We start from the raw sequence: 16,433 nt of genomic DNA, 5'->3' as shown, positions 1-16,433 counted from the left end.
CTATTATTCTATTTATCTTGATGATATTGATGCCAGACTACTTGTTTTGCTCTGTTTTGTTTTGTTGTCCGTCTCCCCCGTTTAGACTGTGAGCCTGTTGTTGGGCAGGGATTGTCTCTATTTGTTGTCGAATTGTACATTCCAAGTGCTTAGTTCAGTGCCCTGCACATAGTAAGTGCTCAATAAATACAATTGAATGAATGAATGAATGAATAACTCATCTTCACCTCCTTTAGCTCAGTCGTGTTCTATGTCCAGCAACAATACTTCTGCATCCTTATTGACTTCCATGCCCATTGTCCACACCAGCTATTTTGGGCTTTTATCTCCCTTCTCACACCCTCTGCCCTCCACCCATCTTTTGTCTCTAATGACTTGGTCATATACTTAATCGACAAAATTCAAGCCATCAGGCATGATCTCCTTAAAGTTGACTCTGATCCTTTCCAGTCCCACCCTCCTCTCACTCCTGTTCAACTTTCCCATCCTTCCCAGTAGTATCTCAGGAGGAGATCTCGCTCCTCCTTTCAAAATCTACCCCTTCCACTTGCACCTTATACCCCATCCCTTTGCCTCTTATCAACACACTTTCTCCCACCCTTTTACTTTCCCTGACTACCATCTTCAAATGTTAACTTTCCAGTGATTTCTTCCCCACTGCTTTCAAACATGCTCAGGTAAGTCCTGACCTAAAAAAAAAAGAAACCCTCCCTTGATCCTCTGGTTCCCTTTAGTTATCGCCCCATCTCCCTCCTACTAGTCCTCTTCAGACTCCTTGAACAAGTTGTCTACACCAGCTGCCTCCAATCCCTCTCCTCCAATTCTCTCCTTGACCCCCTCCAAACTGTCTTCCATCCCCTTCCCTCAGTGGAGGCTGCCTTATCTACTCACTAATGAACTCCTTCTTGCCAAATCCAATGGTCTTTATTCCATCCTAATCTTCTCATCTGACGTCTCAGCTGCCTTTGACACTGTGGCTCACCCCCTTCTCCTGGAAACATTATTTAACCTTGGCTCCACTGAGACTATGCTCTCCCAGTTCTCCTCCTTTCTCTCAGGCTGCACATTTTTAGTGTCTTTTCCAGGCTCCTGCTCTGACTTCTATTTTCTAACTATGTTAGTCCCCCAAGGCTCAGTTCTGTGTTCCTTTCTATTATCCATCTATACCCACTTCCTTGGAGAACTCATTTGTTTCCATGGTTTCAACTACCATCTCTATGCTTATGGTTCCCAAATCTACCTCTCCAGCCCTGACCACTATCCTTTTCTGCCACCTCTTATTTCCTCCTGCCTTCAGGACAGCTTTACCTGGATGAGTCAGCCACATCTCCAACATAAGATGTCCAAAACAGAACTCTCAACTTCCCATCCAAGACTTGTCAATCCCCATCTTTCCCATGACTTTAGGCAACACTACTCTCCTCCCATTCTCACAAGATTGTACACTTAATATTATTCTTTTTTCAGCTGTCTCATTCAACCTGCATATTCAGTTTGCCACCAAATCTAGCCAGTTCTACCTTCACAAAAAAGCTTTTCATCTCCAGTCAAATGGCTACTATGCTGATCTAACCACTTATCATGTCCCACATAAACTACTGCATCAACTTTCTCACTGATTTCCTTGCCTCTTCTCACTCCCCATGTTGGTCCTTACTTTATTATACAGGCTGAATTATTTTTCTTAAAAAACACTCAGTCCGCAACTCCTCAGGAACCTCCAGTGATTGCTCTCATTGTGGGCTGGGAATGTGTCTATTTACTGTTGCACTTTACTATATCAAGCAATTAGTACAGTGCTCTCCACACATATGCACTCAATAAATATGAATGAATGAATGAATGAATGAACCAACTCCACATCAAACAGAAGCTCTTAACCAACAGCTTTAAAGCATTCATTCACCTTGCTTCTTCCTATTGTTCCTCACGGGCTGCCCACTACAGTCCAGCCTGCTCACTTCACTCCTCTAACGCCAACCTATTCACTGTGCTTCAGTTTCAGCTATTTCACCACTGCCCATGTCCATGTGTTCTCTCTGACCTATAACTCCCTCCCCCGTCTTGCCACTGATCCCTAGTCCACATCCTGCCTCTGGCCTGTAGCACCCTCCCTCCTCAAATCTGACAGGCAATTACTTTCCCCCCGTTCAAAGCCTTATTAGAGACACATCTCCTCCAAGAGAAATTCCCAGACTAAGCCCCACTTTTCATCATCTCCCACTCCCTTCTCTGTCACCGTAACTTGCTCCCTTTGCTCTCCCCCTACCTGATCCCAGCCCCACAGCATTTATATGCATATCTGTAATTTCATTTATTTGTATTGATGTCTGTCTCCTCCTCCTAGACTGTGAGCTTGTTCTGAGCAGGACTGCCACTGTTTATTATATTTTTCTTTCCCAAGTGCTTAGTAATGTGTTCTGCACACAGTAAGCACTTAATAAATACAACTGAATGAATGAATGAAAATATGACAGACCACCACTCTCCCCACCTCCAAGAGGCCACTGGCAACTAAACCATCATTTTGCCTACTCCTTCTCCCTTCTGTGCTGCCTAAGTATTTGGACCTGTACCCTTTAAGCACTTGATATTCACCTCACCTTCAGTCTCACACCCTTATGTATGTATCTGTAATTTATTTTAAACTGTCTCCCTCTCTAGACTCTAAGCTCCTTTTGGGCAGGGCACATGTTTACCAATGCCACTTCACGGTACTCTCCAAATCGTTTGAGAATTGTGCCCTGCACAAAGTGAGTGCTCAATAAATACGATTTGATTGGTTGATTAGGAATACAGAGTTGAGAATCCCTAGGACATCACAAGCACCCAGACTAATCACTTACCAGTGATACTTACATTTTTTCCTGGCAAAGGTCCTGCTGGTCACCAACAGAAGTTCTCCTTCCACATCGTAATGAACACTAAATGCAATGTCAAAATAATGTATGCAGAACTTACTGTGGCAGAGAGGTGTGGCCCATTTAACTGTGCTTGCAAGATGGCTTCATTGATTGAATTCCGAATTCCCAGGAGTGCAACTTCTAAATCGTGAGATCCAGCCATTTCATTGGTCAGATGCTCCAGTGTTGAGATGTACTCCCTCCATTGGGCATCCAGTTCTGACACACTTGCCAAACAGCCCCTCATTACGTTTAGGCAATAGCCAGCACAGGGCCTGATTAGTGTTAGTCCTTGGCAGTGGGGACAGTATTGCATTTTGACTAATGCTTTGCTACAATCCTTTGTAATTGTCAAATGTTCTGTTGCATTTATCACTTCAACGCCCATGTTGAGAGCCTGGTTTAGCATTCTGCTTGCCCAGAGTGATTTTGACAGCTCTGTAACCACATCTCTAGAATAATGTCCAAAGGGATTAATGTCTTGCCTTGTTAGCTGAAGACACTCTGTATATTCCTCTGATAATTCTATAATTCCTGGATTTATTAGCCGACTGTAAACCAAAGGAAAGAGGCTGTCAAAGAACCGCAAAACTGCACTGTCGACTGTAGTGTCAGCACCCAAAATATACAGAGAGATGTCTGTAAAGAGTTCTCTGACCGGTTCTGCGGCTTCCTTTGCCATAGCTCCATAGACAGTTTCAAACAGAGAGCTGGTGTGATTTGCAGCATATTGAATCAATGACTCGAAGGCCTCTGGAAAAGGAGACAGGAATTAAAGGTTAGTGACACATTTTTCCTTCCTGGAACAAAGTAAAAACTAATGGAAAAATTAACTATCAAAGTCGACTTCTACTTCTTGAGACAATTTAATTTCCAAAACAAATTTGATCGCCTCAAAGTTCTTATGCATTTCTCCTACTCCTAAAATTTTCAAAACTAGTCATGGAACATGAAATGATTGTAACAGTGTTGCTCAAAGTTCCTTACTAAGGATGGTGCAACAGCTGTTTGCTGATTCACCCCATTCTGGTTAAAACATAGGCTTTCATAATACAATCTGGATATATATAACAGATTGGAAGAATTAGGAAACATTCTTCCCATAAGGTGCATCCGTTTAGGTAATGATATGATGAAAAAGTTGGTATAAGGAGTTTTAGTATAGGAAAAAAAAACTGTCTTGATAGCACACATTGGCCATAGCTTGAGGCTGCTAAGCATCCCATTCTCTGCTTCAGCCTTACCATACTGTATGGATTTGATCTTTTTTTTTTGTATATTTGAAAGTTCACATCATTTAATAAGGAAAAAAATAACGAGAGACAAGAATGTAAAATATTCTTCCAATGGTGCCCTAAACAATAATATACATTTATACTGAAAACTCTGCCATGGAAGCATCTTGGAATTACCTATCCCCAAGAACTGTAGTAAATTAAAAAAAAAAAATCAGCTCAGAGAAAGTCCCTTTTTCATTTGGGGCTCAGAGTCCCTGGGAAGGATGACATGTATTGAAATCTCATTTACAGATGAGGAATTGAGGCATAGATAATTTACATGACTTGCCCCAGGTCCCAAAGCAAGCAAATGGCATAGGTGGGATGACTATAATACAATTTTCCCTTAACACTTGGGAAAACACACTGCCTAAAGAAAAACTTTTATCATACCAGTACAATAATTATATACATGTTAACTGGGGGACTGTTTTGTTTCCTAGGGACACAGATAATTGATTTTCAATTATTCAGACAATAATCTTTTCTCACAAGAGGATACCATCTCGCAAGAGAAGATTGCCCATCTGTTTTCAAAATCTATTCACTCCACCTCCACTAGACTGAATGATTTACGATAGCAGAGATCATGTCTACTATCTTTGTTGTACTTCCTCAAGCAGTTAGTACAATGCTCTGCAAGCACTCAGTAAATTACATTGTTACTCTCTTCACCGCATTATGTCACTTCTCTCCAAGGTCATCAATGACTGCCTTGACAAATATAAAAGAATCTACTGAGTGTTAATCCTCAACCTCTTAGCCACCAAAACCACTCTCTTCCAGAAGGGCTTTTTAATATCAGTTTTACTGGCACAAATGCGTTCTGGTTCTTTTCTCCTCTCATCATTCTCCTCCTTGCTTCCTGTCTCTTCCCTCTATGGTCCATATTTCACTCTGCCATGCACTTCTTGAGAAAAGTGAAACCATCAGGTGTGATACCCCTAAAATCTCCCCTGCTTCTCTTCAGTTCCTCTTCTCCTGCCCCTTCTTGACTTCCCATTTTTTTCCAAGCAATATTTCAAGACATCTCCCATCTCCTCTCAAAATTCAATCCCTCCACCTGCACCTCCAACCTCATCATTTCACACTTCAACAACACATTAGGAATATATTAACATATCAACACTACATCAACAAGAAAACCCCCTTCTTCCCTTCCTGGACATCACCTCTCACTTACCTATTACCTATTGTTTTCAAATTCACTCATGTATTTCCTAACCTAAAAATCCCTCCCTTAACACCACAGCACCCCATTTCCCTCCTACCATTCCTCTCCAAAGTCCTTGAGAGAGTTGTCTACACCTGCTGCCTCCATTTCCTCTTTTCCAATTCTCTCCTTGGCTCCTTCCAATTTAGTTTTTGCACCCTTTGCTCCACAGAAACTCACCTCTCAGAGGTCACCAATAATCTTCTTGTCATATCCAACAGCCTCTAACCCACCCTAGTCCTCTCCACCTCTCAGCTGCTTTTGACACTTTGAACCACCTCCCTCACCTGGAAACATTATCTGACCATGGGCTCACTGACACTGCCCTCTCCCGATGCTCTTCCTATCACTCTGATTACTCATTCTCAGTCTCTGTTGAAGGTTCTTCCTCTGCTGCCCACCCCCTAAATGTGGGGGTCTTTGAAGATTTAGTTCTGGGTCCTCTTCTATTCTTTATCTACTACTGCTCCCTAAGAGAATACATTCATTCCCATGACTTCAACTATCATCTCTTTGTGGATGATTTCAAAATCTACATTTCCAGTCCCAATATCCCTTCTTCTCTGCAGTCTTGTACTTCCTTCTGCCTTCAAACATCTCTACTTAATTGTCCCGCTGACATCTTAAACTTAACATGTCCAAAACGGAATTTCTAATCTCCCCAGGCAAACTTGTCCTCCCCTTGACTTTCCCATCATTGTGGTCAACATAAGGTCCTGTCTCATAAGCTTGTAATCAACTTTATCTTCAATTCATCTCTCTTATGCCACTCACCTGTTCATTCTGCTACCAAATCCTGTCACTTCTACCTTTGGTACACTGCTAAAATCCAAAATTTTCTCTCCATCCAAACTGATGCCCCATTAGTCCAAGCACTTATCCTATCAGATCTTGACTACTGCATCAGCCTCCTTGCTGACCTCCCTGCTTCCTGTCTTTCCTCACTATGCTGCCTGGATAATTTTTCTACAAAAACATTTTCTTCATGTTTCCACACTCCTCAAGAACCTCCAGTGGTTGCCCATTCACCTCTGCATGGAATAGAAACTCCTTTCTATTGGCTTTAAGAGATTCAATCACTTGCCCCTTCCTATCTTACCTTGCTGATTTCCTACTACAACCCAGCTTGTTCACTTCACTCCTCTAACCCAACCTACTCAGTGTCCATCATTCTTGACTATCTTGTTGCCGACCCCTTGCCCATTTCCTTTTACAGGCCTGGAGCCCTCCCACCATACCTCCAATATCTGATGATGATGACTCTCTCCACCTTCAGAGCCTTATTAAAATCACATTTCCTCCAAGAAACTTCAAACTAAGCCCTCATTGCCCATACTCCCTCTCCCTTCTCTGTTGCCCTTCCACTTGGATTTGTACCCTTCATCACCCCACCCTCAGCCCCACAGCACTTATATACATATCTATAATTTATTTTAATGTTTGTCTCCACTTCTAGACTAAGCTCCTTGTAATCAGGGAATGTATCTATTAACTCTTTTATATTGTATTAGCCCAAGCACTTAGTACATTGCTCTACATCCAATAGGAGCTTAAGAAATATGACTGATTGACAGACTGACATTCCCTCCAAGAAGCCTCCTCTGACTGAGCCTTAATTTCCCTTAACAGCCTTCCCCTCTGCCTCAACTATACCTTCTATCTTTATACCCCTTCAAGCACTTTAATATTCATCCCAGGCCCACAACACTTTGGTATATATCCTTTACTTCATTATTTTCTCCTATTGGTAGTTTATTTTTATGTTTGTCTGCCCCTGTAAACTGCATACTACTTGAGGACAGAGATCACATCTACCAGTGATATTATATTGTATGTTCCTAAGCACTTAATGTGGAAGAAGACAGTGGTAAACTACTACTCTATCTTTACCAAGAAAACTCTATGGATACAAATACCAGAACAACTTCATGACAGAAGATGGGACATTCTCAAGAGGGTGTGTCCATGGAGTCGCTGTGGGTCAGAAAGTACTCAATGGCATTTGAAGAAGAAGAAGAAACACTTAGTACAGAGCTCTGCCCGCCCACAGTAAGCATCCAATAAATATCATTTATTGATTGAGATGAATTGATTGATTCTTAGTTTCTTGGACAAGGTCTTCCTCTGCCTCCCAAGGCCTAAGTGTGGGCTTTCCTCAAGGTTCTTTGTATAAACCATCTCCTCTTCTCAATTTGCCCTTGCAGAGCTAAGCTTCCACAGTTTTAATTACAAACTCTACTGGATGATTCCTAAATTGAAGTCACTATTCCCAGTCTCTCTCCTTTTCGACACATTCTTTCTGACTCCAGGACAAATCTACCCAGATGCCTCTCTGGCTCCCCAAGGGCCAAAATTGAGCTCATCAACATACTCAAATATTTTCCTGTTCCTAACTTTTCCATCACAATTGATAATATCATCACTATCTTTCCAACTCATATCTTTGGCATTATCCTTGGCTCCTCCCTCTTTTTCAACCCCCATATCCAGGCTGTTGTCAAATCCTGTTTCTTCCTCTACATAATTTCTAGGATCTCTCCTGTTTCCCCAAATCCAATTCGTCATGATGAAGGGCTGGTGCCCTCTTACATCCTGACCTGACTCTTGTATCAGCCACCCGGATGATTTCCCTGCCCCAAATCTCCCTTGCTTTAAGTCTTTACATCACCTTGCTTTCTGAATTATTTTTCTAATACTTTGTTCTTCATTTCTCAACAGTGGAGGTCTGCTCCTCTCCACATGAATTGGACACTTCTATCAGTTTCTTTCAAGTAACTCAATCAGTTCTATCCTTTGTAGTTATCCACTTTCTTCTCCCACTACAACAAAGCTCTCACTCTTCTTTCTTCTCAAACCAACCTACTCACTGTGCCTTGATCCTGCCCTCTTCTTGTTCATGTCTTCTCAGCTTCCTGAACCTCCCTTCACTTACAAAAGCAGTACAGACAAGCAGATAGACCATGGGCCTGAGAGTCAAAAGGCCATGGGTTCTAACCCAGCTCTGCCACTTGTCTGCCGTGTGACCTTGGACAAGTCACTTCACTTCTCTGGGCCTCAGTTACCTCATCTGTAAAATAAGGATTGAGACTGTGAGCTCTACAAGGGACAAGGACTGTATCCAACTCAATTTGCTTGCATCCACCCCAGTACAGTGCCTGGCACATAGTAAGTGCTTAACAAATGCCATTATTAGTAGTAGTAGTAGTATTATAATACCCAAAAGACTAGTGCTTTCCGTAGGATGCAAACTTTTCTGAAATCATCTCTCCTCCAGGAGACCTTCCCTGATGAATTCCTAATCTCATTTGTCAGACCCCAACTCCCACATTAGCCCTTTCACACCACCTAAACTTTTAAGTACTTACAACCCCCACATAGCACTTATAGACATATCTGATACCCTCTATTATTTCCTCCTATCTATATTTTACTTCAGTGTCTTCCTCCCACACTCCTGATAAGCTCCTGGAAGTCACTGTTAGTGTCTATTAATTCTGTTCTATTCTCCAAAACATTTAGGACAGTGTGTGCAGGCAAAGAAAGAACAGTAAATGTGATTCCTTGATTTACTCCTTCTTAGCCCTCTTTTCTCCATTTCCCTCCTCCAGAGGTGAGAAGAAGAGGATAAGGAAATGAAACTCAAATTATTCAACTTCACATATTGATATTGGATTGGCACAGTCAAATTTTAGTTAGGAAATTATGGAAAACTGGCAGCAGTCTACCTCACCATTTCTCGGCACCTTGGGAGTAGTTTGTTTTACTCAAAGATGGGACAATTTAGCATACTTCTCTCCCATCACACCTGTTCAGGAAAACAGGACGAGGTGATGAAATAAGGGCCAACATTAAATATCCAGGACATCTGGCTATGTTATTTCTGATCACACATCTGATACACCAACTATTCAGGAATGAGAGGGGACAACAAGAAAACCCCCTTTGGGTAGGCAGTTATTTTTATCAAAGTCATAAAACTTTATGAATGCTATCCACAATCTGAGCTTCAAAATAAATAACAGATTATTTTACCAAGAATACAATTTATAAGTTTGTGATTGTTTCTAATAAAGCTAAGTATAATGACGTACATTTCAACTTCAGAGTAACCATTACAAGTTCTAGTGTGTTGTGCTCTATTCATTTGTTATTTACATGGGCTCAGTAGCTCAATCACAATTTTAAGCCACATTTAGGAGCTAGTGCCTAATTTGATTTGTTTGCCAGTAGCAGGTTAATGGAGAACAATGATAACTAATAAGACAGTGAGTCCTGATTACATTATTTTTTAGTGTCTTTAGAATGACAATATTAGCAGAAGATAACAGGGTTGTATGGAAATGACACATTAAAAAGCAATTGAATGTCTAATCTCCAAATGGTCCAGGCTATGCTTGATTTTGTTTAAGCAAGTCTAAATCTACCAGTTGTCCCTAATTTCTGGAACAGACTCCAATTTTCTCTTTATCATCTTTCTGTGCCCGTTTCTTATGATAATTTCCTGAGGAAAGAGACTCCCTTATCCAGACAGTTACCAATCCCAGAATGGGGAGAAAAAAAAATTGTGTCATTCGGAATGAAGTCTCCAGCCGTAAACATTTTATTTAATCTGAGCCTTTCATTTTCCTATAAGTAGATTTTGCTCACAAAAAGACTTGGAAGGAAAGAAGACTTCTCAAAGTAGATAGCATATTATATATTGGGTATATCTTATGCTGTAAAATTTGATCATGATATTGGAATCCCGAATGGCAAATAAAGCTCACACTTCAAATCCAAGGATCTCCTAATCTGCCTTCTCATCCATTCCATAGTCTCCACAAAACTGTTCTTTCCCTGCAAAGAGACCTCCAATCTTGATAGGGCACCCATATATTCCTATCCCAGGTGATCATGCCCCTTCTGGACTCCCTATCCAACTTCCCTTGTCTTGAGGCACAGTTCATGATCTCAGCTTAATTCTCTCCATCAAACTAAATTCCTCTGTTAATCAATCAATCAGTGGTTGCCTATCAACCTCCGTTCCAAACAAAAACTCCTCACTCTAGGCTTCAAGGCTCTACATCACCTTGCCCCTTCCTACCTCTCCTCCCTTCTCTCTTTCTACTGCCGACCCCGCACGCTCCGCTCCTCTGCCGCCCACCTCCTCACCGTCCCTCGGTCTCGCCTATCCCACCGTCAACTCCTGGGCCACGTCCGCCCGCGGTCCTGGAACGCCCTCCCTCCTCACCTCCGCCAAACTGATTCTCTTCCCCTCTTCAAAACCCTACTTAAAACTCACCTCCTCCAAGAGGCCTTCCCAGACTGAGCTCCTCCTCTCCCTCTACTCCCTCTACCAACCCCCCTTCACCTCTCCGCAGCTTACCCCTCTTTTCCCCCCATTTCCCTCTGCTCCTCCCCCCTCCCTTCCCATCCCCTCAGCACTGTACTCGTCTGCTCAACTGTATATATTTTCATTACCCTATTTATTTTGTTAATGAAATGTACATCGCCTTGATTCTGTTTAGTTGCCATTGTTTTTACGAGATGTTCTTCCCCTTGACTCTATTTATTGCTATTGTTCTTGTCTGTCTGTCTCCCCCGATTAGACTGTAAGCCCGTCAAACGGCAGGGACTGTCTCTATCTGTTGCCGACTTGTTCATTCCAAGGGCTTAGTACAGTGCTCTGCACATAGTAAGCGCTCAATAAATACTATTGAATGAATGAATGGTATTTTTTGAGCACTTACTGAGTGCAGAGTATTGTATTAAAAACAATCCAGAGAATACTATGTAACAGAGTTGGAAGATGCTACTTGGGTACAATGATCTTGCAGTCTCGAGAACTTTGTCCCTTCATCCTTTAGCTTGCACCATCAACCCTGAGTCCTGGATCACCTATTCAGTAAGCTTTTTCCACTCCTATACTTGGTCTGAGCGGTGCACTTAGAAATTCAGGCCCCAGGCTGACTTCGGCCACTCCAAATTCATGCTCATTTGCTATTCACTTTGCCCTCTCTTCTGCTCAGCAACTTTAATTTTCCTCCCTCATATACTCCCTTGCTCATTGTTCCCATTACTTACTCTGGATGAAAACTCCCTCCTAAAGTCCTCCATGTCCTCATATTTCTACTCTTTTGTCCTGATGACCTTGCCAACTATTTTACTGAAAAATATTGAAGCCTTCAGGTGTGAGCTCTCCCAACACTGTCCCCAGCTCCCTCCTATTCACACATCATCTCTCTCAACAATCAATCAAGCAATTCATCATTCTCAGCCATCTCCCAAGAAGACATTTCCTGTGTGTTCTCAAAATCTAAAACCTACCTTTGACTCTGACTTCCATGGCTGCCAACTAAAATTACTCACTCTCTAATGGCTTCTACCACTCTGCCTTCAAATATGTTTAGGTTACCCTAAAAACCTATTCTAAATCATACCTGTTCCCAGCCCTTGAGCTCACACACTATTATCCTGCTCCAATTCCTGTCCAAATTCTTCAAATGAGTTGCAAATGCAGCATGGCCTAGTGGATTAGAGCACAAGCCTGGGAGTCAAAGGGACCTGTGTTCTAATTCAGGCTCTGCCACTTTCTGCTGCGTAACCTTGGGCAAGTCACTTCACTTCTCTGGGCCTCAGTTACCTCATCTGTAAAAGGGGAATTAAGACTGTGAATAATATGTAGGACAGAGACTGTGTCTAACCTGATTAGCTTGTATCTATCCCAGCACTTAGAACAGTGTTTGACATATAGCAAGTACTTGACAAGTACCATAAATAAAATGCAAACATTCAGCCTACCCCACCAAGATTACTGCATCAGCCTCCTAGCTGACCTGTGAACGACCTGCTTCTCCCCACTCTGGTTCATACTTCACTCCACTGTCCGGATCATCTTTCATCTTCTGCGAAAATGTTCAGGACATGTCACCCCCGCCTCAAAAATCTCCAGTGGTTTTCTATCCACTTCTGTATCATACATATCATACATACATATCATACCATTGGCTTTAAAGCACTCCATCACTTTGCCCCCTCCTTCCTTACCTTGCTTCTCTTCTTCTATAATCCAGCCCACATACTTGGCTCCTTTGGTGCTAACCTTACTGTGCCTCAGTCTCACCTGTCTCACCTCTGACCCCTGGCCCACATCCTACCTCTGACCTGGAATGCCCTCCCTCCTCAAATCTGCTAATTATTCTCCCTTCTTTCAAAGTCTCACTGAAGGCACATCTCCTCCAAGAGGTCTTCCCAGACTAAGCCCCACTTTTTCTCTTCTCCACTCATTCTGTGTTACCCTGACTTGCTCCCTTTGCTCTTCCCCTGCCCAGTCCCATAACACTAAAGTATCTATCTGAAATTTTATTTATTTGTATTGATGTCTGTCTCCTCTCCTCTAAACTGTGAGCTGCTTGTAGGCAGGGATTGTCACTGTTTTTTGTTGAATTGACTTTCCCAAGCACTTTAGTACCGTTTTCTGCACATTGTAAGCATTTAATAAATATATTTGAATGAATGAATGAAATAAAATGATAGATTAAATAAATGGAGGATTCAGTACAATGCTCTGCATACAAAAAACTCTTAATAAATACTATCCACTAATTGACTAATATATATGGGTTGTCTGTACTTCTTTTCCTCCAACTCCCTTTCTGACTACAGTCTAATTTCTGCTCTCTTAATTTCACTGAGACTGTTCTCTCTGGTCTCCAAGGAGCTACTGTCTTCTCCCTTTATTTATTGGCTGTTTACCACACTGTGGACTACTCCCTTAACCTTGGTTTTCCTTCCCTAGCTCTATCCAGATTTTCCTTTTACTGAAAAAGAGCAACCAAAGAGATCTCTTTCACTGGTTCTTCCTCTGTCTGCCACCTCCATAATTCTGGGTACCTCTCAAGTCTCTGTTCTGGTTCTTCTATACTCCTCCCATTCTACTCACTCCCTTGGAGACCTTGTCAACTATCACTTCAACTACACTTGAGATGACTCCCAGGTGTATTTTACTACTATGATCTCTTCCCCGAGTGCACGAAATCTCTCTATGGAGGTCCTCATGTCAAAAGCTGAACTCATATATTCTCCCTTCAATTCTCTACTCTGCCTACCTTTCTCATTAAAATTGACAACAGCACCATCACTTTGTCTCTAAATCCTTCATCCTCAGCCTTAATGTGATTTGTTTCCAATTTGTGACTAAATCCTGTTTTTCCTCCACATTTCCAAGATGACCATTCGTCACCATCTAAATGACCACCACACTGGTCCAGAAACATCTCATATCCTAACTTGACTACAGCATCAGTCTCCTTACTGATATCCTTTCCTCTAATCTTGCCCCCTTCCAGGAGATGTGCCTTCAATAAGGGTTTGAAGGTGTGGGGTTGGGGTGGGGGAGAGTAATTGTCCATCGGATTTGAGGAGGGAGGGAGTTCCAGGCCAGAGGCAGGACATGGGTGAGAGTCAGCAGTGAGAAAGATGGGAGTGAGGCACATTGAGGAGGTTAGCACTAGAGGAGTGAAGTGCAGGCTGGGTTGCAGTGGGAGAGTAGAGAGGTGAGGTAGGAGGGGGCAAGGTGAATGAGTGATTTAAAGCCAGGGGTGAGGAGTTTTTGTAGTCACTTAACTTCTCTGTGCCTCAGTTATGTCATCTGTAAAATGGGGATTAAGATTGTGAGCCTCTCGTGGGACAACCTGATTACCCTTTATATCCCTCAGCACTTAGAACAGTGTTCTGCACATAGTAAGTGTTTAACAAATACCAACATTATTATTATTATGAGTGGATTATTCATTCATTCATTCAATTATATTAATTGAGCACTTCCTGGGGGCAGAGCACTGTACTAAGTGCTTAGGAGAGTACAATAAACAGTCACATTGTAAGCGCTTATTACAGTGTTCTTTCTGCATATAAGCACTCAGCCAATACAGCGTGGTGCAAAGGCTGGACTTTAGCATCATAGTCCAGCAATAGGCTCCCTTTGTGGTCATTACAGTCTTCGCTAACCATACTCAGTAGCTACTTTTTAAGATATGTGTTAGACCAATCCACCTCCCAGTATGTCCTAATTGGGTTTGATTTGCTCCAAAGTCTTCACTCTTTCTTTAATAGCCCTAGCAGGCATTACCCTACTTGCAGAGTTAGGGCTTGAACTCCCAACTTCTGATTTCCAGAGCTGTGCTCTTTCCACTGGAAAATTTTTTAATAGATAGGACAGGTTTTTATGGAGATATCAATAGCAGCTGCCATTCTGAAGATTCCAGGTGCAAAATAGTATAGTATAAGTATGCATTCAGGAATAGAAGTTCTGCAAAGGGGATAAAAGCAAAATCTCTACAAAATTATAAAATGTTTTATATTTCAAACTGTGTAATGCCATGGAAAACAAAATGTGAAAAAGACCAGAAAGTGAATTCTCCATGCCCTCAAAAAACAAACCAATGATCAAGTGATTTATGAAAAATGTGTATGTTCATTTTCTTTCAACCTTCTTAGATAGCATTATTTTCTCCTTTACATATCCTAAAAGCAGAAGCAACATGGCCTAGTGGCAAGAGCAGGGGAGTCAGAGATTGTGGGTTCTAATCCCGGCTCCACCACTTGTCTGCTGTGTGACCTTGGGCAAGTCACTTAACTTCCCTGAACCTCAGTTACCTCATCTGTAAAATGGGGATTGAGACTCTGAGCCCCATGTGGGACAGCCTGATTACCTTCTATTTATCCCAGCACTTAGAACAGTGCTTGGAACATAATAAGCGCTTAACAAATACCAGAATTATTATTATTACTATTATAAAAGCAATAACTCAAGAAGAACATGACTGCAATTTTTTTTATCATTCTCATATGTGTAAATTCATTATGGGTCAGAAATTTGTACGCTAATTCTGTTGATTGTTCTCTTTCCCATGCTTTGTACAATGCTCTGAACAATGTAAGCACTCAATAAATACAATTGATATGTGCTGTCAAGGATTTGGAAACCAGAAGTTGTTTCTGGTTTTAGTTGCTTAAAGAAGCCCATTAAATATTTGTAGAATTTAAAAATACATTGTCTCCATTCCTCAAGGAATTCCAGTCATTGCCCATCCACCACCGCATCAAACAAAAATTCCTCACCATTGGCTGTAAAGCACTTAATCACCTTACCCCCTCTTACCTCACCTCACTACTCTCCTACTACAACCCAGCCTGCACACTTGGTTCCTTTAATGCTAACCTTCTCACTGTACCTCGATCTAGCCTGTCTAGCCTCTGACCTCTTGCCTACATCCTACCTCTGGCCTGGGATGCTCTCCCTCTTCATATCAGTCAGATAATTTCTCTCCCCCACTTCAAAACCTTATTGAAGGCACATCTCCTCCAAGAAGCCTTCACTGACTAAGCCCTCTTCACCTCTTCTCCTGCTCCCTTCTGAGCCACTCTTACTTGCTCCTTTATTCATACTCCCTCCCATTTCCACAGCACATATGTATATATCTGTATATATCTGTAATTAATTTATCTATTTATTCATATTTATGTCTGTTTTCCCCTGTAGACTGTGTGCTCATTGTGGTCAGGAATGTGTTGTTATAGTATATTCTCCCAAGCACACAGTAAGCATTCAATAAATACAACTGAGTGAATGTCTGAACAATGTATGCTTCCATTCCCTATTTGTTCCCTGATTTTCCCTTTCTTTTCCATTTCTGTTTTTAAAACATCACTCTCCAAACTTTATTTGCATTTCTTCTGAACTCCCTCCCCCACATTCTCCTCTGTTTCTATCTGTATCTCTATCTTTGTGTTTCTCTCTTTCACTCTGTGTTTCTCTGTCTTTCTCCATGACACATACAGGCATATTTGCTCACCTATGTACACACAGAAACTCAGTTAGATTTAACCTGTTCAAGTCTTCTATGGTTTTGCAGGGTGAAGTGAGTCATGCAGGTGAGTGAGATGCAGAGGCAACTGAGAATCCTCCAAGGAGCAGTTCCATGCTACCTTGGCTATTTGAAGCTCTTGTGTGCTACTGGCCCAGTCCTGTGCCCTGCCAAACTTGTCTTGTCTTATGCT

General features: G+C 41.9%; 1 protein-coding gene across 2 annotated transcripts in view; it reads right to left on the bottom strand.

The window, feature by feature from the left end:
• The window catches only part of LOC114814718 (glypican-5-like), an 866,559-nt gene that overhangs the window by 679,145 nt on the left and 170,981 nt on the right, over positions 1–16,433 (bottom strand). For both annotated transcript variants that reach the window (XM_029073932.2, XM_029073939.2), the window contains exon 3: positions 2,962–3,656. In XM_029073932.2, coding sequence (XP_028929765.1) covers positions 2,962–3,656 — 695 coding nt within the window. The remainder of the gene's footprint in view (positions 1–2,961; positions 3,657–16,433) is intronic.

Source organism: Ornithorhynchus anatinus, chromosome 1 (assembly GCF_004115215.2).
Source record: "Ornithorhynchus anatinus isolate Pmale09 chromosome 1, mOrnAna1.pri.v4, whole genome shotgun sequence".
Lineage (NCBI taxonomy): Eukaryota > Metazoa > Chordata > Mammalia > Monotremata > Ornithorhynchidae > Ornithorhynchus > Ornithorhynchus anatinus.
This window is presented reverse-complemented; position numbering and strand designations above follow the sequence as displayed.